The sequence below is a fragment of the Anabrus simplex genome, chromosome 4 (genome assembly GCF_040414725.1).
Source record: "Anabrus simplex isolate iqAnaSimp1 chromosome 4, ASM4041472v1, whole genome shotgun sequence".
NCBI lineage: Eukaryota > Metazoa > Arthropoda > Insecta > Orthoptera > Tettigoniidae > Anabrus > Anabrus simplex.
In genome coordinates, this window is record NC_090268.1 from 208,443,249 (window position 1) to 208,468,891 (window position 25,643).

General features: G+C 46.3%; 1 protein-coding gene across 1 annotated transcript in view; it reads right to left on the reverse strand.

Moving 5' to 3' along the window:
• mspo (M-spondin) overlaps nucleotides 1-25,643 on the reverse strand; it is a 195,042-nt gene that overhangs the window by 5,356 nt on the left and 164,043 nt on the right. Inside the window, exon 5 of the mRNA XM_068227377.1 lies at nucleotides 4,808-5,213. Coding sequence (XP_068083478.1) covers nucleotides 4,808-5,213 — 406 coding nt within the window. The remainder of the gene's footprint in view (nucleotides 1-4,807; nucleotides 5,214-25,643) is intronic.

The window sequence follows — 25,643 nt, forward strand, 5'->3', positions numbered from 1 at the left end:
TTGCCGAGTTGCGCCAGCTCATTAGCGAGTATTCGGCGAGTATAGTCTGTATTCAGCAAACAAATTTCCGACCTGGTCATAATACGGTACTGAGAAATTTTCGACTACACTCGACGGAACGACATTATGCTCACCGGGCTTCCGGTGGCGTTGGCATTTTTGTCCGTTCTGATACCTACAGAGAGGAGGTTCCAATACGAACCCCGCTGGAGGCTGTAGCTGTTCGCGTACCGCTGCCTGTCATAACTACAGTGTGTAATGTTTATTTTCCACCAGGTGAGGCTCTTAACATAAATGATGTCACTGATCTTCTAGATCAGCTTCCAACTCCCTTCCTCTTGTTGGGCGATTTCAACGCCCATCACCCCATCTGGGGCTCTGAGTCGCCTTGCCCCCGGGGAAGAGACCTGAAAACATTAGTAACAGAGCTGGGTTTATGTATTTTGAACACAGGGGAACCAACACACTTCAGTGTACGTTACGGCACATATTCTCGCATAGACGTAAGTCTATGCAGCCGAACGTTGGTTCCGCTCTTTCGGTGGAACACACACGACGATCTTTGTGACAGTGACCACTTTCCCATAATTCTTACTTTGCTAAACCACAAATCCGTCGAGGCTCCACCTCGATGGATTTTTAAACATGCTGATTGGCCAAAGTACACATCACTAGCTGTCTTTAACGACAAAATCAGGCGGACCGTCGGCGAGGAAATAACTTACATCACCCAGGTTATTCTTGCTGCTGCTGAGGAGTCCATTCCGTTCTACTCGGGGACTCCTCGCCGAAAGCTCGTTCCTTGGTGGAACGAAGACATAGCAGCAGCTATCAAAGAACGCCGTCGCGCTCACAAACATTACCGTAGACAGCGCACTGCGGCCAACTTGGTAACATTTAAGAAACTCCGCGCTAAGGCGCGAGTTCTTCTTCGCCAAAGTAAGAAGGCTTCATGGGGGAGATATGTGTCGTCTATGACGTCACATACTCCATCATCTCAAGTGTGGACTAAGCTTCGACGTATTTCGGGTATCCAAGGATCGTCTTCTGTACCGGGAATTTCCATTGCAGGCAATATCGTCACTGAACCCCTCCTGATTGCTGACCATCTCGCTAGTCATTTCGCGGATGTATCTGGCTCCGGGAATTACCATCCTGATTTCCTCGCTCTGAAGCGGGAGGCGGAACGTTTCACCTTAGTTTTGCCTCTCAAGCTTCAGAGGACTACAACGTGCCCTTTACGGAGTGGGAACTCCGCAGCGCCCTAGCGCTTTGCAAGGACACGTCTCCTGGACCGGAGAAAATCCATAACCAGATGTTGAAACACCTTAGTGATGATAGTTTACTATATCTCCTTCGTGTGTTCAACCGAATCTGGATAGAGGGTGATTTTCCGTCTCAGTGGCGAGAGGGCATAGTCATTCCTGTCCTGAAGCCTGACAAAGATCCTAAGTATGCAGGAAGTTACAGACCGATTTGCCTTACAAACTGCCTGTGTATGCTGTTTGAGAGGATGGTTAATCGCCGACTCGTGTGGTGTCTGGAGAAACAAGGACTCTTGTCCGAGTACCAATGTGGATTTCGAGCAGCTCGATCCACCAGTGACCACTTGGTACGTTGGGAGAGCTCCATCCAGGATGCGTTTCTCCGTAAACAGCACTTGGTAGCTGTTTCCTTTGACTTAGATAAGGCTTCTGACACCACCTGGCGATATGGTATCCTTTCAGCCCTGCATCAATGGAGATTCCGAGGTAACTTGCCGGCGTTTATTGCGAATTTCTTGTCTCTCCGTCTATTCCGTGTCCGAGTAGGGAGGACAAATTCGCAATACCACGTACAAGAATATGTAGTCCCACAGGGATCAGTCCTTAGTGTCGCTCTGTTCGCGATTGCCGTCAACGGTATTGTTGCTGCTGCTGGTCCACCAGTTATACCGTCGCTATATGTGTACGATTTTGCTCTGCACTATAGCTCGCGTAGTATGGCAGTCGCAGAGCGACAATTACAACAAGCTATTAGGAGGGTGGAGCAGTGGACCTTAGAACATGGCTTTCGGTTTTCTGCCGCAATGACCTCTGTTGTCCACTTTTGTTGTCAACGTACACTTCACCCCCATCCTGAGCTTTATTTAGCCAACGTCGTTCTTCCAGTTGTTGACACCTACCGATTTCTTGGGCTCCTTTTTGACAGTAAATTATCGTGGGAGCCACACGTGCGGCAGTTGAAAGTGCAATGCACTAGGAAGCTTGATATCATTAAGTTTCTTAGCAGCACTTCTTGCGGGGCTGACCGCACGGTGCTCCTGCGATTCTATCGGGCACACATTTTATCCCGGTTAGACTACGGCAGTGCAGCATATGGCACCGCAAGACCAAGCGTTCTTGCGAAGCTGAACAGTATCCACCACAGCGGGGTTAGGTTGGCGACGGGAACTTTTCGGACAAGCCCCATCGCTAGCCTGCTTGCTGAGTCTGGTGTGCCGCCTTTACACCTCAGGCGCCAGCAACTTCTACTTACGTATGGTGCAAATTTGCGACAGATGCCACTTCATGCAAGCTATCCTTGCGTGTTCAACAATGGCAACCGTTTGCTGTACGCTGCTCGTCCTCGAGCGACGCGGCCTGTTGGGATACGCTTGGATAGCATTTCTGAATTGTTTGACGTACTTTCGGTTTCTTGCCTTGTCAGACAACCAAGTGGGGTACCTCTGTGGGTCGTACGACGACCTGAAATAATCCTGGATCTGCACACTGGCCCAAAGGAAAACACGGACCCTTCGATTTATCGGAAGCTCTTCCTGTCCGTTGTTGGCCGCTATCCAGGTTCAGTCGTCGTCTACACGGATGGTTCAAGGACAGATACGAAGGTGGGCTGTGCGTTCGTTGTTGACAATGATAGGTTCCTTTTTGCTCTTCCGGCAACCTGTAGTGTGTACACAGCAGAGCTCTATGCTACCTGTGAGGCTCTGCGGTACGCACTGTACAATGAGCGCCGACACTTTCTTCTGTGTACTGACTCCTTGAGTTCACTCCAGTCTATAGATACCTGTTTCCCTCGGCACCCTCTGGTGCAGCGGATCCAGGACCTGCTGGCCGGGTGTTGGGATGCTGGCACCAGAATCACGTTTCTGTGGCTCCCAAGCCACATGGGCATAGAGGGAAACGAGTTAGTAGATCAGGCTGCCAAGGAGGCAGTTACACTGCCCCCGTTGCCTTTCAAGGTTCCAGCAAGTGATATTCGCTCCCAGCTGCGACATCTTGTTATGTCCCATTGGGAGATGGAGTGGCAGGCCATTCCACTTCCCAATAATCTGAGAGCGATAAAAGGAACAACGAAGGTATGGAGGACTTCCCTTCGGGCTTCGCGGAGGGAAGCCGTGGTATTATGTCGTCTTCGGATCGGCCAGGGTATCTTGACTCACTCGCATCTTTTGAAAGGAGAACCCCCTCCGGTGTGTACCTGCGGCGACCATCTTACCGTGGTGCACATCCTTACGGAGTGTGTGGACCTGGTCGATCTTCGCCGTAGTCTTAACCTTCCGAGTACTATCTCCCTTATCTTGCGTGATGACGAGCAGTCAGCCGACCTCGTCGTCCGCTTTATGAGGGATAGTGGACTGTTTTATCGTGTGTGATGCTGTCCTTTGTCCTAGTGTGTTTTGTGTCACTTGCGCTTTATCCCATTGACTTCATTTTAGTTTGTGTTGCGTATTTTATTGTGTTATTTTAACGTCTCACGTATATTATGTACTACCAGGCAATGCCTTATTCTTTAGTTTTCCTGTATATTCTCTTATTTTGTTATAAAATAAGGCATTGCCTATTAGATTCACTGATTGTTTTAATCTCACCCTCATTTTTCTCCATCATCATTTTTTTTAAACTCTAGTCAGTGGATATGTTTTTAAAATTTTAACATCATCTCTCATGTCGTTTATCTCGTTCCATAAGGGGCCGATGACCTTCGATGTTAGGCCCCTTTAAACAACAAGCATCATCATCATCATCATCACCATGTGAGATTTGTGCTGGACAAAGCGGAGGCGGGCAGGTTTTTCTCCGTGCACTCCGGTTTTCCCTGTCATCTTTCATTCCAGCAACACTCTCCATTAACATTTCATTTCATCTGTCAGTCCTTAATCATTGCCCCACAGGAGTGCGACAGGCTTCTGCAGTCGGAAAATTTCCTATCCTCGCCGCTAGATGGGGTTTCATTCATTCCATTCCTGACCCGGTCAGATGACTGGAAATAGGTTGTGAATTTTCATTATTATTATTATTAGACTTTGTCGAGGTAAGGCATTGGTTATCTACCCTGACTGTTTTATATTAATTCACATTTTCAATCTAATCAGTCGGTACGCATTATTTCGTTCAGTTCCATTTCATATCACGCTTCGGTGACCTTGAGGACAGCCGCGTTGATAAAATTATCATGAACATGAATCATATAAAAACTCGGTTCATGAAATAGGTATACTTGTCTCTTTAAATTTTACATAACACAGACTATCAATTTGAATTTTACTTAAAATACAAATTTCAAAAATTTTAGTTCATTAAACTTGAAAGAAATTGTAAGATTTCACATTTTTACTTGCTCGTATTTCATAGATACACGATTCTAAGATTCTAACACAAGTGAGGTGGAGCATTCGAACTCCCCTTTTAACGTAACTACAACTATGCCATGCGGTTTCGATGTTTTAGGCCCATCCCTCTAAAACATGTTACTTCGGTCGGTATCAACCAGGAATTTGCGATCGTTAGTCACTAAAGTAGTAAATTTGGTCATGATCAATACGTACGCATTTTCCTCATGTGCTTCCTAGGCTTTCCTCGGTACTTCTTGTGGTGATGTTCCTTGGCGCCGGAGCTAGCTCGATACGTCTCCACGATACTGTTGAGGATGGCACCCTTGTCCCCCCGCGGTATGACCACGAGAGTGTTGTTGGGCGCCGCCGTGCTGGTCGTGAATGGGGCCCTCGTCGTCGTGGTGGTGGTGCTCGTGGTCGTGCTGCTTGTCGTATTGGGAGAGCTGGGTCTGGAGAAACCTGCCTCCTGCTCTCGTCTTTCCTCTTCGATCTCTGTCTCGATGTCGTTATTGTTGAGGACCCCGATACTGTTGTGAGCGATGTGTTCCATGGTCAGCACTTCGTACTTGTGGTCGTCCTCGGAGTGGTGGAACACCTCGCTCAACTCGTACTCCTTCACCTGGAACATCAAACATGACATATGTATATCGTCCATCTGTGGAGAAACCAATTTGTACATGACTGCTACTTTAACCTATTTTAGACTGAATTTTTTCACTCACAGTCACCTTTGTCAATTTATTTCGAATATCACCGCTGGCGAGAAGCGGGTCTCGTGTTTACTGCAACACGGAAGGATTCCGTGCCTGGACTGGATAGGTGTATCACTGATGGTCTATTAGCTGCCGCCTACGCGTTCACTCCAAAAGGAGCAGCTTGTGGTGGGATGTGTCGGTCTCCCTCTAATGTGTCCCTGTAGCCGCTAGTGATGAATAAAAACGACCAGACATGTTGAACGGAGAGCCTTCCGTCCACAGAAGCTTCCACAAGGTTCTTGCATCCGATGTATCGCGAATGGCCTCCCATGTACACTGACCCCCCTCCGGTGTGTACCTGCGGCGACCATCTTACCGTGGTGCACATCCTTACGGAGTGTGTGGACCTGGTCGATCTGCGCCGTAGTCTTAACCTTCCGAGTACAACCTCCCTTATCTTGCGAGATGACGAGCAGTCAGCAGACCTCGTCATCCGCTTTATGAGGGATAGTGGTCTGTTTTCTCGTGTGTGATGATGTCCTTTGTCCTAGTGTTTTTTGTGTCAATGGCGCTTTTATCCCATTGACTTCATTTTAGTTTGTGTTGCGCATTTTAATGTGTTCTTTTAAAGTCTAATGTAAAGTACGTATATATATATCTGTCCTAGCAAGCAATGCCTTATTCCTTTGTCTCTTATATTTTCTCTTATTTTATTACAAAATAAGGCATTGCGAATCAGATCCACTGATTGTTTTAATCTCATTCTCATTTTCCATGGAATGGGTCCCATAGTTGTCCTGGAAGAGACTTTGAATCGTACTCGGTATGTTGAGCTGCTTGGAGACCATCTCCACCCATTTTTGGCCTTCGAGCGCCCAGACGGTTCTGCGATGTTTCAAGATAACGCGCCGCCATATCGCTCCCACGTCGCCCGGGAATGGTTCCAGAAACATGCAGCGGAGGTCTAACGACTGCCATGGCCACCCAGGAGCCCCGATATGAACCCTATTGAGCATATCTGGGATGTCCTGGAACGGATCCTGCACCCACGAACACACCAGCATTTGCGGCCGCTCTGCAAACGATTTGGTGTCAGCTGTGTCCAGAGGACTACCAGGGACTTGTCGACTCACTTCCACGGTGTCACACTGCAGTTCGGAGGGCCAGAGGAGGTCCCACACGCTATAAAGTGACTATCCCATCACATTTGCTAAGTCAGTTTATATCGCAAAGGGCCTCCCATGTATATAAGGGAGGCGAGACTTGCTGGTGTGGTCTATACGCATAATATTAAAAGAAGTGTTTTGAGAGAGAGCGCCATTGCACGGTGTTGCCACATTCCTGCATTCATTTCTTATTCCCCTCGCTTCCAACTCACTTGTTCGTTCCTTCAGACCGCCATGTTCTTTTGTATTTTAACTCAGAGTTGAAAGGTTTGGCAACTACAAGCAACACTAGCCGGCCAGCAGGCTTATCTCCATGGCAACCGCAGTGGGTCCACTCACGTTTCCATGGAAACCATACCTCTTATCGTCTTCTCCCCACCCCCATGAACCTACTACGCTCGCGTAGCAGGGGTAGAGGTGATACTCCCACGTGGCGCGTCCCAGGTGGCGGATAGGGGGGTCCTAACCGGCTTGCCGGCGGACTTGAGGAAATAAAATCCTTCTCGCGGACCAAACACACATCCCCCTGTGGGTGGGGGACGCCGACGAAGAATACACCCACGGTATCCCCTGCCTGTCGTAAGAGGCGACTAAAAGGGGCGACCAAGGGATGATTGTCTTGGAACCATGAAACTACTTTTGATTTGTACCATCACGCGCGGAACACCATAGGACGCTTTTACTTGCGAGTATTACCATTCTGTTAGGTACTGAATAATTTTGTGATTCGTAGCACTCAAGCGGGGTTCAGTGTGGTTTTCCAGTACCCGTGAGTCGTACCCATGTGAGCAACACCACGGGTCTGGACGTTGCCTGTGAGTTGTACCACTATATGAGCGACACCGTGGTTCTGCGTTGCCAGTGATTAGTACCCACTATGTGAGGAACACCACGGGAATGCCGGCGCCCGTCCTTAGTACACCTAGGTGAGGAACCTCATCGGTTTGCGTTGGCTATGAGCGGCGCCATTGTGTGAGAAACACCATAGGTCTGCGTTACCTTTATGACGTACAATACTTGTGAGTAGTACCTTAATGTTTGGAACACCGTGAGTTTACGCTACCTTTGATTAGTACCGCAGCTTGAAAAATATCATGGTTCTACTTTACTCGCGACATGTACCATACTGTGGGGCCTTAGACCTGGTTTTGGACCCCTTTAGACATCAAGCATCGGGACTGTGCTTTATAAGTGGTCCCTTGGTCAGTGATGGTATTATTTATGACCGATTTTGAGTCGGATGCACTGTTTTTTTTGTTTCTTGTTTGTTTTTGTTTGTTTTTTCCGTTCATGTCCATGGATTCATTTTTCATGACATTTTTATTTATTTCGGTCAGTGGATTTTTTGAACTTTTTGTTATCATTTCATTTCGTACCATTAGGGGCCGATGACCTCGATTATAGGCCCCTATAAACAACAAGCATCATCATCATTTCCCCACCCAGACAAGCAGTAAACGGACCTGCCTGTATGGACTGTCGGACTTTCAATATTACGAACATTAGTCGAGGTCAGTGGGTGAGTTGAGTGCAGTCAGTCCGAATGAGTGCCGTTGTGGACGTTGCCATCCTGAAGTTGAGGTGGCAGTCTGTAGAGTGTTCGTTCTGCGTGTCTGTTGCTTGAAGTTGAGTCTTCTGGGCCAGCTGCTTTGAGTGAACAGAGCGGACGAGATCACTGGGACAGTGAATGAGGTTGTACTAGTGTATGGACAGCGTACATCATACTGAGCCGTGAGAATGTTGTGCGCGAGCTGTGAACTGAAGACTGCGATAGCGGCAATGACAGTAACTGTGGGACTGAGGGAGACTGTGAGTGCTAGTGAATGTACAGTGAGAACTGAGAGAGAGCGCGAACTGTGTAATTGTGTGATTTGTACTTTGTAATGTAAATAGAAGTCCTGGTATGCTTCTGTGTTTGTGTAAGATTATAATTTTATAATAAATTTCAGATGGTAAGTGCTATCCCCCTGTGGGTGGGGGCGGTAGAATAACACCCAAGGTATCCGCTGCCTGGCGTAAGAGGCGACCAAAAGGGGCCCCAGGGGCTCTGAACTTTGGAGCGTGGGTTTGCGACCACGGGGCCCTCAGCTGAGTCCTGGCATTGCTTCCAATTACTTGTGCCAGGCTCCTCACTTTCATCTATCCTATCTGACCTACCTTGGTCAACACTTGTTCTTTTCCGACCCCGACGCTATTAGGTTTGCGAGGGCTAGTGAGTCTTTCATTTTCACGCCCTTCATGGCCCTTGTCTTTCTTTGACCGATATCTTCATTTTTCGAAGTGTCGGATCCCTTCCATTTTTCCCTCTCATTAGTGTTATATAGAGGATGGTTGCCTAGTTGTACTTCCTCTTAAAACAATAATCACCACCACCACCACTGTTAAGTGCTACTAGTGGTAATCTCAATTTTTGTACCGCGCCAACACGAAGTAGTGCTTTTAGCTCGGCTCCTTCGAAAACTATAAAAGTGTTTAGTGGGCTGTTGAACCATTAGAATTATATTGTTATCAGGCGCTTAAGTGAAACGCGTCGTAGCCCTTGGTCCAGAATTAAAATCTTTAGATAACCGTCGCACTGGGTACCTGATGCCCTGTATCAATACTAACGGAAGGCATTTCGAACATTCCATATAAGAAAGAGTTTCATGTGTTATGCTGGCACGTTCAGTTCCTGTGTGTTTCCCATGATTCCTGAACTATGCAGTAGTAGAAAATGAGTTCTAATATGGAAATGAAGCGTTTCGGGTCCATGTTCATATCCACGAACCTACTACGATGGCGTAGCAGGGGGAGAGGTGATACTCCCACGTGGCGCGTCCCAGGTGGCGGATAGGGGGGTCCTAACCGGCTTGCCGGCGGACTTGAGGGAAATAAAATACCTCTCGCGAACCAAACACACTACCCCCTGCGGGTGGGGGACGCGCATGCAGAATACACCCGCGGTATCCCCTGCCTGTCGTAAGAGGCGACAAAAAGGGGCGACCTAGGCGCGGACATGGATTGCGGTTTGGTATAATGTGTTGGACCTCCTGTGGATGGGAGAGGCTGAATACATCCATAGGTAATCCCTGCCTGTCGTAGAAGGCGACTTAAAGGGTCATGTGGCCATGGTCCCCTCTTTATTTTATTATTATTTTTCCGAGGGTCAGATGTAGACCATTCTAAATTTTGCTGTGCGTGCTGCCCGGAGATGGGCCTCTTACGTGTGCGATTACGCCCAAAAGCCCGCAACTGTCCACTCAGGACCATTACGTGGTGGGAGCGCCATGTACCTTGGCAGTGGTATCCGCCTGACAACACAGGTCCCCGCACAGCCGAATGCCAGAAGGACATATTATTATTAATTATTTTTATTTTTTCTCTATATTTAGTGCTCTGTAAACGCTATGGGGTACATGCTATTGCGGGTGACTGGAGGAAGGGAGTCTTAGTGCTCATTGCCTCAGTCATCCCGTATTAGGCATCGTTCAACATCGGACCCCGGGCAGTACCTGCTATGACCAGGTGGGTATTGCCTTGGCTGCTTGGTTCGGCTACAGAGACCCCTGATCGGAGTGGGTGGCATTCGGGGAGGATGCTATCGGGCATGGCTTCCAAACGAAGTCTGCTCTCTCAAGGTGGTCCCCCACCTAAGTCTTTAACTTTTGCTTCCCTGAGAGGTTCAACTCCCTGGGAAAATGCGCAGCGTGAAGGAATGGGATCCAGCTTCCCTAGGTTTCTGGTCGCTACCAGAACCGATGGGCACGATTTTAAGCTGGTGAAGTCGATACTTTTTAGTCGGCTCATCGAAGGCGTCTATGGCGAACTGGAGGAACTTAAGAAAATGCGCAACGGTAGTTTGCTTATGAAGACTCGTACAGCACTGCAAGCTGATCAGTTGCTTAAGTGCGAGCACTTTGGCGAAATCCCCGTCAAAGTGGAGGAGCATAAGTCCTTGAACCTGGTTCGCGGAGTCATCTTTCACCGCGACCTTATTTTGAACACTGACGACGAGTTGATGGAAGACATGAAGAACCGTGGCGTGACACACGTCCGGCGCATTACGCGCAAGGTCAACGGTGAAGACGTTGCCACTGGTGCCTTCATTGTCTCTTTCAAGTTGTCAGTGTTACCAGAGAAAGTCAAGGTAACAACTTATCGTTGCGATGTGAGGCCATACATCCCGCCTCCTATGCGATGCTATCAATGCCAGCGATTCGGAAGTATGGTATCTCGCTGTTCGAATCAGGCTGTATGTGGTACATGTGGACGAGTAGCTCACGGCGCGGAGGAGTGCACACCTCCATACAAGTGCACTAACTGCTCCGTTTTTCATTCTCCTCGGGATCGGAATTGTCCGACATACCTGAGTGAGAAGAAGATCCAGGAGATCAAGACCCTGGATGGTCTTTCCTACCAGGAAGCGCGCCGTAAGTTTCATTCTACGAATACACCTGCCCGTACACTCGACTATAGCTTGATAGCTCAGAGTCTTCCAGGTTCGTCATTTACGACCAAGACACCTGTCCAGACCGCTGCGCCCAAGGCGACTGTTGCTGCTCCCAGCAACGTCGCAAATAGTCAAAGCTCGAAGGGGGGGACCACCACACCTTCGACCAACCAGAAGTCTGTGCAGGCTGGCAGTTGCCAGCCGGCACAGCAAGAGGGGAAGACCAAGTCTCCCCCCCTAGGAGGTCGACGAAAGTCGTGCCCCAGCCGGCGGAGGCGGCATCGTCGACCAGGGCTGGGAAACCATCTCCCAGCCCGTCTAAACCTGAAAAAAAGAAGGGGAAGAAGAGCGCCCGTTCTGAGCGCTCTCGGACTTCCCCTGCGAATGAGAAGTCATGCCCCCCATCTCGGGGGTATGAGTCTGCGCCGGGAGGCACTCCTGCTCCCAAACCTGCGCGCTCTCCTCGTAGGGGACCCCCTCGCGCCCGAAAAGTGTCGAAGTTCTGGGCGGCACCCCTGCCATCTTTTGATGACGGGATGGATGTCGCACTGTCCTCTACATCTACGGATGTAGAATTAGATAGTGTTTAGGCTAACGAGCATTTTTTCGCTCATAACCTAACACTCCTTTTATAGTCCACACTATGGCACTGTTACAGTCGAATTGTAATGGTTATGACAGACATCTTGCTGAGTTACGTCAGCTCATTAGTGAGTACGCAGCGAGTGTAGTCTGTATTCAGGAGACCAACTTCAGACCTGGTCATCATACGGTCTTGAGAAATTTCAGACTATACTCGACAGAACGGTACTATGCTCACCGGGCGTCCGGTGGTGTTGGGATTTTTGTACGTTCTGATACCTACAGCGAAGAGGTTCCATTAAGAACTCCCCTCGAGGCTGTAGCTGTTCGCGTTCCGCTGCCTGTCCTAACAACAGTGTGTAATGTTTATTTTCCACCAGGTCACGCTCTTAACATAACTGATGTCACTGATCTTATAGATCAGCTTCCACCTCCCTTCCTCTTGTTGGGCGATTTTAACGCCCATCACCCTATCTGGGGCTCTGAGACGCCTTGCCCCAGGGGGAGAGAGCTGGAAGCCTTAGATACCGAGCTGGATTTATGTATTTTAAACACGGGGGAACCAACTCACTTTAGTGTGCGTTCCGGCACATATTCTCGCATAGACGTAAGTCTATGCAGCCGAACGTTGGTTCCACTGTTTCGGTGGCATACACACGATGATCTCTGTGACAGTGACCATTTTCCCATCATTCTTACTTTGATGAACCAAAAATCCGTCGAGGCTCCCCCTCGATGGATTTTGAAACATGCAGATTGGCCAAAGTACACATCATTAGCTGCCTTTAACGATGATATCAGGCAGACCGTCGGCGAGGAAATAACTTATATCACCCGAGTTATTCTTGCTGCTGCTGCGGAGTCCATTCCGTTCTATTCGGGGACTCCTCGCCGAAAGCTCGTTCCTTGGTGGAACGAAGAAATAGCAGCAGCTATCAAAGAACGCCGTCGCGCTCACAAACGTTACCGTCGACAGCCTACTGCGGCCAACTTGATTACATTCAAGAAACTCCGCGCTAAGGCGCGAGTTCTTATTCGTCAAAGTAAGAAGGCTTCATGGGAGAGATATGTGTCGTCTATGACGTCACATACTCCATCATCTCAAGTGTGGACTAAGCTTCGACGTATTTCGGGTATCCATGGATCATCTTCTGTACCGGGAATTTCCATTGCAGGCAATATTGTCACTGAATCCCTCCTGATTGCTGACCATCTAGCCAGTCATTTCGCGGATGTATCTGGCTCCGGGAATTACCATCCTGATTTCCTCGCTCTGAAGCGAGCGGCAGAACGTCATCACCTTAGTTTTGCCTCTCAAGCTTCAGAGGACTACAACGTGCCCTTTACGGAGTGGGAACTCCGCAGGGCCCTAGCGCTTTGCAAGGACACGTCTCCTGGACCGGACAACATCCACAACCAGATGTTGAAACACCTTAGTGATGATAGTCTCCTATATCTCCTTCGTGTGTTCAACCGAATTTGGACAGAGGGTGATTTTCCATCTCAGTGGCGAGAGGGCATAGTTATCCCTGTCCTCAAGCCTGACAAAGATCCTAAGTATGCAGGAAGTTACAGACCGATTTGTCTTACAAATTGCCTGTGTAAGCTATTTGAGAGGATGGTAAATTGCAGACTCGTGTGGTGTCTGGAGAAACAAGGACTCTTGTCCGAATACCAATGCGGATTTCGAGCCGCTCGATCCACCACAGACCACTTGGTACGCCTGGAGAGCTCTATCCAGGATGCGTTTCTCCGCAAACAGCACTTGGTAGCTGTCTTCTTTGACTTGGAGAAGGTCTACGACACCACCTGGCGATATGGCATCCTTTCAGTCCTGCATCAATGGAGATTCCGAGGTAACTTGCCGGTATTTATTGCGAATTTTTTGTCCCTCCGTCTATTCCGTGTCCGAGTAGGGAGGACATATTCGCAATACCACGTTCAAGAAAATGGAGTACCACAGGGATCGGTTCTTAGTGTCACTCTGTTCGCGATTTTGCCTTAAACGGTATTGTCGCTGCTGCTGGTCCAGCCGTAATACCGTCCCTATATGTGGATGACTTTGCTCTGCACTATAGCTCGTGCAGTATGGTAGTCGCAGAGCGACAGTTACAGCAAGCTATTAGGAGGGTGGAGAAGTGGACCTTAGAACATGGCTTTCGGTTTTCTGCCGCAAAGACCTCCGTTGTCCACTTTTGTCGTCAACGTACTCTTCAACTTCATCCTGAGCTTTATCTAAGAAATGTCGTTCTTCCAGTTGTTGACACCTACCGATTTCTTGGGCACCTTTTTGACAGTAAATTATCGTGGGAGCCACACGTGCGGGAGCTAAGAGTGCAATGCACCAAGAGGCTTAACCTCTTGAAGTTTCTTAGCAGCACTAATTGGGGAGCTGACCGCGTGGTGCTCCTGCGATTCTATCGGGCACACATGTTATCCCGGTTAGACTACGGCAGTGCAGCATATGGCTCCGCAAGACCAAGCGTTCTTGCGAAGCTGAACAGTATCCACCACAGCGGGGTTAGGTTGGCGACGGGAGCTTTTCGTACTAGCCCCATCGCTAGCCTGCTCGCTGAGTCTGGTGTGCCGCCTTTACACCTGAGGCGCCAGCAAATGCTTCTTTTGTATGCTGCAAATTTGCGACAGATGCCACTTCATCCGAGCTATCCCTGCGTGTTCAACAATGGCAACCGTTTGTTGTACGCTGCTCATCCTCGTGCGACGCGGCCGGTTGGGATACGCTTGGATAGCAGTTATGAATTGTTTGACGTACCTTCGATTCCTTGCCTTGTCAGACAACCAAGTGGGGTACATCCGTGGGTTGTACGACGACCTGAAATCATCCTGGATTTACACACTGGTCCGAAAGGAGACACGGACCCTTCGATTTATCGGAGGCTCTACCTGTCCGTTGTTGGCCGCTATCCAGGTTCAGTCGTCGTTTACACGGATGGTTCAAGGACAGATACGAAGGTGGGCTGTGCGTTCGTTGTCGGAAATGATCGGTTTCTTTTTGCTCTCCCGGAAACCTGTAGTGTGTACACAGCGGAGCTTTATGCTATCTCTGGAGCTCTGCGGTACACACTGTACAATGAACGCCGACACTTTCTCGTGTGTACTGACTCCTTGAGTTCGCTCCAGTCTATTGATACCTGTTTCCCTCGGCACCCTCTGGTGCAGCGGATCCAGGACCTGCTGGCCGGGTGTTCGGATGCCGGCACCAGAATTACGTTTGTGTGGCTCCCCAGCCACATGGGCATAGAGGGAAACGAGTTAGCAGATGAGGCTGCCAAGGAGGCAGTTACACTGCCCCCGTTGCCTTTCAAGGTTCCAGCAAGTGATATTCGCTCTCAGCTGAGACATCTGGTTATGTCTCATTGGGAGATGGAGTGGCAGGCCATCCCACTTCCCAATAAGCTGAGAGCGATAAAAGGAACAACGAAGGTATGGAGGACTTCCCTTCGGGCTTCGCGGAGGGAAGCCGTGGTATTATGTCGTCTTCGGATCGGCCACGGTATTTTGACTCACTCCCATCTACTGAAAGGAGAACCCCCTCCGGTGTGTACCTGCGGCAACCATCTTACCGTGGTACACATCCTGACGGAGTGTGTGGACCTGGTCGATCTGCGCCGTAGTCTTAACCTTCCGAGTACAATCTCCCTTATCTTGCGCGATGACGAGCAGTCAGCAGACCTCGTCATCCGCTTTATGAGGGATAGCGGTCTGTTTTATCGTGTGTGATGATGTCCTTTGTCCTAGTGTTGTTTATGTCAGTTGCGCTTTTATCTCATTGACTCCATTTTAGTTTGTGTTGCGCATTTTAATGTGTTATTTTAACCTCTAACGTAAATTATGTGTTAATATCTGTACTACTGGGCAATGCCTTATTCCTTTGATTTCCTGTACTTCCTCTTCTTTTAAGAGAACATAATGCATTGCGTATTAGATCCACTGATTGTTTTAATCTCACCCTCATTTTTCTTCATCACCACTCTTTTTGAACTCTAGTCAGTGGATACGTTTTAAAATTTTAACTTCATGTCTCATGTCATTCATTTCGTTCCATTAGGGGCCGATGACCTTCGATGTTAGGCCCCTTAAAACAACAAGCATCATCATCATCATCACCACGTTCATATAACATATTTTCTTCCTTTACACGTGACGAAAATGTCCTGAATGTTTGACTTACTTTATTGTTACTCCCTTTAAATACGTGATCGTTGTTAAAGGAGTCCAGGAGTGGTCGAATAGCATTGATTCGAGAAATTGGATCAGACAAATTGGGATATAACACACTCCGATGGTAGGTATTTCGTTAAACATTACAGGATTAAGCTATCAAAATTGCCGGCCTCGCGGTGTAGGGGTGGCATGCCTGCCCCTTGCCCTGATTCACCGGGTTCGATTCCCAGCTAAGGTAAGGATTTTTACCTGGTTCTGAGGGCCGATTCGAGAACCACCCAGTGTACGTTATTACAATTGAGGAGCTATCTGACTGTGAGATAGCGGCCCCAGACTAGAAAGCCAATAATAACAGCCAAGAGGATTCGTCGTTTTGACCACACGACACCTTGTAATCTGCAGGCCTTCGAACTGAGGAGCTGTCGCTTGTTAAGCCAATGCCCTTCTGTGCTGTTGAGCCATGGGGTTCGGTATGGTTTTGCTATCAAAATTACATTTTTCAACAATTAGGGTTATATTGTTAAACAATTAAGTAATGTTCTTCTTAGAAGTTACTAAGGCTCTGTGCAAATCCCTCATCACCGGATGGAGGAGGAGTAGGATAGTAAATAGTAGGTTGGTAAATATTAACTCTCTCATTAGTAGCAGCATATGTTTCAGAACTGTTAGAAGCGAGTGCACACACACGGATTGTGGTGAAAGAGTGGTGCGCTTCATGCTGAGTACACACTCATCACTAAGGCCGGCAAAGGCGGCGTTTTAACTTGCCACTAGCAACAGGCTTCCATCAGTGACCTGACAACAGACAGTACTAGTGCTTCTCAGCAAATAAGCACGTTCTAAAGTCCGGATTACTTTCGGTGGGAGATCTAACTAAGCAATAACTATTCACTTACCCGAGAGAAATATAATACCGCATTGTTTTCCAGAAGTTACTAGCAAAAAAGAAAATGTTACAGGGAGTTGCGTCGGGAACACGGCCACAATATTTGGCATAGAATAAGATCCACATGATAAGTATTGTCGAAATAAGGTACGTAGTCGGTATTGGTTAATTTATAAACTAGCTGCCGTACTCGGCTTCGCACGCTCTAACGGTTACAAGGCCTCCAAATTTCCTGACGTCTCTCGCCTTATAAATTAGCATACAACACCTGTGGGTGAGCGACTCAGATTAAAAATACAACCACGGTATCTCCTGCCTGTCGTAAGAGGCGACTAAAAGGGGCTCTCAACTTGGGAGCGTGGTTTGGCGAGCACGGGGCCCTTAGCTGAGTCCTGTCATTGCTTCCACTTACTTGTGCCAGGCTCCTCACTTTCATCTATCCTGTCCGACTTCCCTTGGTAAACTCTTGTTCTTTTCCGACCCCTAGGATTGTTTTCATTTTCACGCCCTTCTTAGCCCTAGCCTTTCTTCATCCGTTACTTCATTTTTAGAAGTGACGGAATCCTCGCTTTCCTACTTTTTCTCTTTGTCTATCACCGGATAATACAACCACGGTATCCCCTGTATGTTGTAAGAGGCGACTAAAAGGAGGACCATGGGATGATTGAATTATAACCATGAAATTACTTCTGATTAATACCATCACGCGGGGAAGGCCATGTGTCGCTTTTACTTGCTAGTACTACCACTATGTTATGTACACAACAGGTTTGTGATTTGTAGCAGCAGAGAGTAGTTCCCTGTGCGTTTCCGGTACCTGTGATTAGTACCACTATATGCGGAACACCACGGGCTTACGTTGGCTGTGATATGTACCATTAAGTGGAAAACGCCACGTTTCTGGGCGTTGCCTTTGATTAGTACCCACTATGTGAGGAACACCACGGGATAGTATGAGTCCCTGTGATTAGTACACCTATGTGAGGTGCACCATGAGTTTGTGTTGCCTACGCGTGGCGCCATTATGTGAGAAACACCATAGGCCTGCGTTACCTGTACGATGTACAATACTTGTGAGTAGTACCTTAATGTTTGGAACACCGTGAGTTTACACTACTTTTGATTAGTTCCGCAACTTGAGAAATGCCATGGTTCTACTTTACTAGCGATAAGTGCCATTATGAGGAACCGTTGAACTGGATATTGAACCCCTTCAGACAATAAGCATCATCTGTTCATGATTGTTCTTTAGGAGCAGTCCCTTGTGCAGTCATATAGTTTCTGAGAAGGTGAGGCATTGCGAGTTGGATCTACTGAATGTTCATATTCATCCATTCATTCTTCGTGATCACGTTTTGAATTCAGATCAGTGGATGAATCTTGTACTTTTAAATTGCCACTGCATTTCGCCTCATTTCGTACAATTAGGAGCCGATAACCTAGATATTAGGCCCCTTTCAAGAACAACCATCATCATCATCATCATCATCATCATCATCAAAATAGCATATATTTTACATAATTATATTGCACAGACTTCAAAATGCCATATGGTCATATATGCACTCCCAGTGGGTCTTTCAGTTACCAAGTTTCCGAGAATTTAGTATTGTGATACACACTTCATTTCCACTCGCGGGAAGTACACAGTCCTGTTAGCCTCAACGACCAAAGTCTATCATGGAAATATCAGTACGACCAGAGATTCACTTGAATTTCATGTCTATAAATCTAGAGCACTATTGATGCTATGAGGAATAAATGTATTTTTGTTTTGAGGGTACTGTGTTAGGGCCGGGAACTACTGACCATGCAGTGAAAATCATTATAAAGACCTTGAAAGATACACAGGAACCTCGTAAGCCAAATAATGTGATAAGGTGATTTCTGATAATTTTAGTTCGTGGATATGTTTCTCTTTAAAGAGGACCGAGTGTAATGATTCACTACGCAGTTCCTTCAGATGGAATGATGAATGGGATCCACTGAGCTGACGTCATATTTACGGCCGACCATTTCTTGATCCGATCCCCAAACCTAAAACTGGGACAGTATGATGCCAATATCTCGAAAACTGTTGATTTTAGGGCCTCAGAACTTCGTTTCCGCTACCGCTTTGTGACCTGCCGAATTTTGTTCCTCGCATCGTGACTACTCTTTGTACGACAAATTCAGTATTACTCTTATATGCTAATGTGCCAAAGCACCTAAATCTAGGGAATGGAGAGGGTTGTCCAAATTTCTTCTAGAAAGTGTTACCCGCACCATCCCGAAAGTTAAGTGTACAAAATTGGGTTCAGATTGATAAAACGGTATAGGTATGTATGTATGCGGAACAGACAGACCGACTTTCTGCTTTATATACGTAAATAATTTATATAAATAAAGGAGTAGGTGGTCCGCTGTCTGTAATTTCGCTTATTTTGCCAATTTTTCAGATATTTATCCGATTTAGGTAAATTGAATACCTTGTCAGTGTTGTTTAGCTTTCGTGTCTGTTTGTTTGTTTCACCATCGCGTCGAAACGGCTGGACGGATCTCGACCAAACTTAATATTTATAGTATAGTCATCCAGGGATAGGTTCTAATATGCATATGAGTGTAAAACGCGGAAAAGACTGGGGTTTTATAGAGGGAACAAACGGGTTTTTTATATTTTCTCATACACTATTGGTTTTCTGTAAAATCTGTCGACTGTACGAGTATGTCAAATATACCTTCATTTTAAGTAGTTTTTTTTATCTACATAAATTCATTTACTCTTCAAATGACGGAGAAACATACTGTGTTCTACAAACACCCTCGAAGACTGACAAAAATTCCACCGGTTACCATGGCAACATCTCTGGCTGCTTGCCAGCAGGGTTGTAACGTAATGTTTTTCGTCATCATACCTGTAAACTATTGGTTTCTCGTTGGGTAGAAGACGAGAGTGACGTCCAACTGCCATTCTGCCGGATATTTATGGAATACCGTTAGAGGTTACAATCATCTTCAAATAGCACCTGGGTTGCTCTAGTACCGCAGAATGTACCCCATTATTTCACACCGTAAGTTGTTTTCTCACATTTGCTACAATGTTTAGTGAATTTCTATTCTACTTCCGTTTTGATGATGGTGCTAGTTGTTTTGAGGGGCCTAACATCTAGGTCATCGGCCCCTGATGGTACGAAATGAAATGAGAAATTAAAAGTTTTAAATCATCCACTGACAAAAATAGAAAATGGCATGAAGATTTAATGGATGGATATGAATTTAAAACAATCAGTGGATTGTACCCAAAAACTACCATAAAAATAGTATTACTGACCAAGAGACCACTTCTAAAGCACAATACTGAATCGAGGATGCTTGTTGTCTAAAGGGGTCCAAAATACAGGTCAACGGCGCCGCATAATGGTACTTATCGCTAGTAAAGGAGAACCATGGTATTTGTCTTGTTGGGGTACTAATCAAAAGTGGCGTAGACTCCCGGTGTTCCACACATGATGGTACTACTCACAAGTATTGGACGTCATTCAGGTAACGCAGACCTATGGTGTTTCTCACATAATGGCGCCACACTAAGGCAACGCACACCGATGGTGTTCCTTACCTAGGTGTACTAGTCACTGGGAACGCAGACCAACGGTGTCGCTCATATAGTGGTACTAATCACAGACAACGCCCAGACGCGGGGTATTGCTCACATGGGTACGACTCACGGTTACTGGAAACCCACAGTGACCCACTATCTGCTGCTACTAATCACAAACCTATTTCGTACCTAATATAGTGGTACTACTCGCAAGTAAAGGCGACCCATGGTGTTTCCCGCGTGATGGTACTAATCCAAAGAAGTTTCATGGTTCTAATACAATCATCCCTTGGTCGCCCCTTTTATTCGCCTCTCACGACAGGCAGGGGATACCGTGGGTGTATTCTTCGTCTGCATCCCCCACCCACAGGGTGTAGACAGAGAAAAAGGAAGAAATAAGAAGGGATCCGTCACTTCAAAAGATGAAGTGACGGACGAAGAAAGGCAAGGGCCACGAAGGGCGTGAAAATGAAAGACTCCCTAGGCCTCGAATGATCTAATACCGTCGGGGTCGGGAAAGAACAAGAGTTGATCAAGGGAGGTCGGGCAGGATAGAAGAAAGTGAGGAGCCTGGCGCAAGTAAAGTGAAAGCAATGCCAGATCTCAGCTAAGGGCCCCGTGGTCGCCAACCCACGCTCCCAAGTTGAGAGCCCCTTGGGCCCCTTTTAGTCACCTCTTAGGACAGACAGGGGGTACCGTGAGTGAATTCTTCATCTGCGTCCCCCACCCACAGGGTGTCTACTTCAGTTTTCCGGTTTAAGTTTTTCGTCTGCCTTGTCTCTTTAGGCTTAAGTAATAACACCACAAGTCATCTTCTTATATGATTACCTAACAGTCACCGCGCCAAAATTTCTCCCGTGTTACCGCTTTCTTAAATCCGTAACTCATATCATCACAATATAGTGAACCCCCTGCGGGTGGGGGACGCACATGTAGAATACACCCGCGGTATCCCCTGCCTGTCGTACGAGGCGACTAAAAGGGGCGACCAAGGGCTGACTGAGTTAGAACCATGAAACTAATTTTGAATCGTACCATCACGCGGGGAATACCATAGGTTGCCTGTACTTGCGAGTAGTACCACTAAATTCGGTACGAAATAGGTTTGTGATTAGTAGCAGTAAAAGCCTGGCCTGGTGGATTCCAGTACCCGTGCGTCGTACCCATGTGTGCAACACCGCGGGTCTGGGCGTTGCCTGTGAGTTGTACCACTATATGAGCAGCACCGTGGGTCTGCGTTGCCTGTGATTAGTACCCACTATGTGAGGAACACCACGGGAATACCGGCGCCCGTATTTAGTACACTTAGGTGGGGAACCTTCTCGGTTTGCGTTGACTCTGAGTTGGGCCATTGTGTGAGACACACCATAGGCCTGCGTTACTTGTACGTATTGCAATACTTGTGAGTAGTACCATCTTTTGTGGAACACCGTGAGTCTTCGCTACTTCTGATTAATACCCCAACATGACACATACCATGGTTCTATTTTACTCGCGACATGTACCATTCTGTGGGGCCTTACACGTGGATTTTGCACCCCCTTTAGACACCAAGCATCATTGTGCTTTATAAGTGGTTCCTTGGTCGGTAATAATGTTATTTTCGATCTGTATTGAGTCCGATCCACTGGTTTTTGTTTGTTTGTTGGTTTGTGTTTTGTTGACTTCCTGTCCATCCATTCATTCTTCATGCCATATTTTATTTTTATTTTGGTCAGTGGATGCCTTTGCAATTTTTATTATTTCATTTCGTACCATTAGGGGCCGATGACCTTCGATGTTAGGCCCCTTAAAACAACAAGCATCATCATCATCATCATCAACAATATAGTGAAGGACATTTCATTTTTCCAATACATCCACTTTGTATTTATATATTTACCATATCCGGCTGTCCTCAGTTATTATTCTATCTTCAATTAATATCAAATTTCTTTCTTAATTTCTCCGTATGTATACGATTGCCAATCCCTAAACCTGGACACTATTTCCTTTGAGGAAAGAATTCCAAGGTGTTTTAGTGTGTAACATTTTGGCCCCCAAAAATATCGAAATATGGAGGCAAATTTAATGACGTTGCAGACCATCATTTCGGGTAATTGATTGTTAATCGGTAAGTCGTATCACAAAACAGATTGCAGAATCGCAGCTTAATTTGTTGATATATAAAACTTTTGTCCAATGACATTTTGTCGTGCCTCGATTCCTTTTACGTTAGATAGAGTTGCATTTCTTGATTATAATAAAAACTTTCCATTTAGACTTGACTGGCATTAAGTAAAGGGACTTATCATTACGTATAATAAAAACTCCCCAACTCGATTGAGAATGGCAGTAAGAATGTAGCCTACCATTATCATAGAAATTTCCTAACGGGCACCTTATATCGGAAAATACGTACCTGTAGTGTTTCTCGGATAACGATAGGAGATATTCAGCTTAATCGTATTCACTGCGTGTATAGTAATTTACGTCGAATTCCGTGTACAATGTAGAATACCCTGGCGAAGCACGGGCACGTTTGCTAGTAGGCAATAATGTTGTTGGGTTGACGTTGTTTTACGTGCCAGGAAACCTGCCGACACGAAGCTGACGTATTTGAACACCTTCAAATACCACCTGACTCAGCGGCAAAGTTAAACTAAGGAGGCCAGCGCACTACCATTTTAGCTACTCAGCCCGGCTATTTATGAATTCTAAACAAATGTAGACTATGTATCTTCACGATCATGAATTCCAAATAATTTTCCACCACAGGACTTACGTATTGCGGAACTCATGTGAGGACTCTTGCTTATAACTTTGAGACGCTTTCGATGAGACTTTTGACGCTCCTATCTGACTTCCCTTGATCAACTCTTGTTCTCTTCCGACCCCTGTGGGTGCGGGACGCAGACGAAGACTACACCACGGTATCCCTTGCCCATCGTAAGAGGGAAGTAAAAGGGGCCCCAGGAGCTCTCAACTTGGGAGCGTGGGTTGGTGACCACGGGGTCCTTAGCTGAGCCCTGGAATTGTTTCCACTTACTTGTGCCAAGCTCCTCACTTTCATTTATCCTGTCCGTCCTCCCTTGGTCAACTCTTGTTCTTTTCCGACCACAACGGTATTAGAGCATTCAAGGTCTAGGGAGTCTTCGTGGGCCTTGTCTTCCTTTGCCTGGTACTTCATATTTCAAAGTGTTTGAACCCTCCTTTTTCCTTTTTTCCCTATCTCTCTACCCCCAGTGGGTGGGGGACGCTGACTTAGACTACACGCACGGCTTCCCTGCCTGTTGTAAGAGACGACTAAAAGGGGCGATCAAGGGGATGATGACATTAGAACCATGAGATTACTTGTGATTAGTACCATTACGTGCGAAACACCATGGCTCGACGTTTACTTGCAACTAGTCCCACCTTGCGAGGTCTAGGTTACATAGGAGCAGTACCATTATATGAGAAACACTACGGGTCTGGGCGTTGCTTGTGATAATGGTCAGCGTGTGTATTCCACTGTGTTCAAAATGGGCCTGCGTTACCTATGGGAAGTACCACCTTATGAGAAACACCATGGGTTTGCGTTGCGTATGATTAGTATCACTGCGTGAGAAACACCACGGGCTTGGCTGTCGCCTGGGATTAGTACAACTATGTGAGGAAAACCACGGAAATACCGGCGGCGCCCGTGATTAGTCCCACTATGTAAGGAACACCATGGGTCTGCGTTCCCTGTGAGTAGTACCCTTATATGAGAAATCTTACGGGTTTGTGTTACCTGTGATTGAGGCCACTGTGTGTGACATATCATGGGTCAACATTACCTGTGATTAGTACCACCATGCGAGAATCACCATGAGTCCATGTTACCTGTGATTAGTACCACTATAGGAGGAACACCATGTTTCTACTTTACAAGTGATTTGTACCATGATAGGAGGCGGTGACCTGAATTTTTCACCACTTTAAATAATGATCATCGTACCAGTAATTAAGGCATTGTGAATTGGAACCATTGATTGTTTTTGTTTCACAATAATTTTTTTCGTCAGCATTCGTTTCAGAGTTTGTCAGTGGATACATTTTGCAGTTTTAAATGTTAATTTTGTTGCACCTCGTACCATTACAGGCCGATGACCTAGCCGTTAGTCACCTTGAAACAACAATCATCATCATTATCATCATCATTGTTAATAGGGGATTGTTGCCCAGTTGTACTTCCACTTTAAACAGTAATCAATACCACCTCCTTTCGTCAACTCTTCTCCTCTTCCTACTCCGATGCTATTAGATTTGCGAAGCCTAGGGAGAGTTTAATCTCCACGCCCTTCGTGACCTTTGCCATAATTTTGCCGATATCATTCTGTTGGGAAGGATCGGACCTTTTCCATTTTTTACCAATTATTATTAAGAGATGATGGTTCCCGTTAAAACAATAATCACCACCACCTGAACTAATTTTTTCCCGTTATTTTTTCTCCCATAAACAATAAATAGTAAGCTTCTCCATCACATCGAAACTGGCAAAACCATTTAACTCAAACACCATTTAGTCTGTCATTTAGTGAGGAATGAGAGATCCACACTTCATATTTTGGAGTATCTTGTAGAATGGCCGTGTTATAAATTGCGAAATAGCACTTGTGTTTCCTTCGCACGATATAAATCTAGACCCTCAAAAAATTGTCGCTGTGCTCATACCTGGAGAGAAAGAATATAATTTATTAAGCCATTATATTGTGTTTTGGGAATTGACCAATCGACTGGCTTCTCTTACTCAGGTACATAAATGGCCGAGATATCGTCTCTTCGTGAACATTTAACTCGGTAATTTTATATGAAGTACGACGCGTCAGGAATGTATTGAATAAAATGTTCCTCTTGCAGAACGTTTGTCAGCGGCATTCACTATATTCCTCCGGTAATACAGTATTTGTTCTCGGAGCACTCGGGTAGACAGTGCGAGTAATTACTACAGAGAAGTTTGAATATCCTACTGGGAAATATTCTGGGAGCAATTAGGGCGGTTCACCCAACTTCCATTACGGCGAATGAAATACCGTTTGAGAGGCAAGAAGTCCATCTGATTGTAATTGTACTACTTGAAATGGCAGGAAGAAGCGTGTCGATCAACTACACATTTAATAAAATGCAAGCCCTTGGCTAGACACTGATTTAAGGAGTCACCTGAAATTTCGAAATTCTACAATTTACCATGTATCAAAACCAAATTTAAGACACATGCGTATATTAATACCATATAGCCCCATGCAAAATTTGGAGCTGATTAGTTAATTGATTGCAATGTTACTGACAAATAAACTTATTTTCATATGCTGCATAAAAACTTCTCCTTGCGGCGCACTATTCATTTTTTGGGGGCTATAATTAGGCAGACTTTAATTAAAGAACAGCTGCTGGTTTTTCAGTCAGCTAAAAATTATTGGAGACTTTTTTCAATTTTTCATTATTCATTATAGGCAAAAATCTAGTTTCGTGTTATTTCAGGAGTGAAATTGTGAAGGTGATATGAAACTGGTAATAACATGCAGA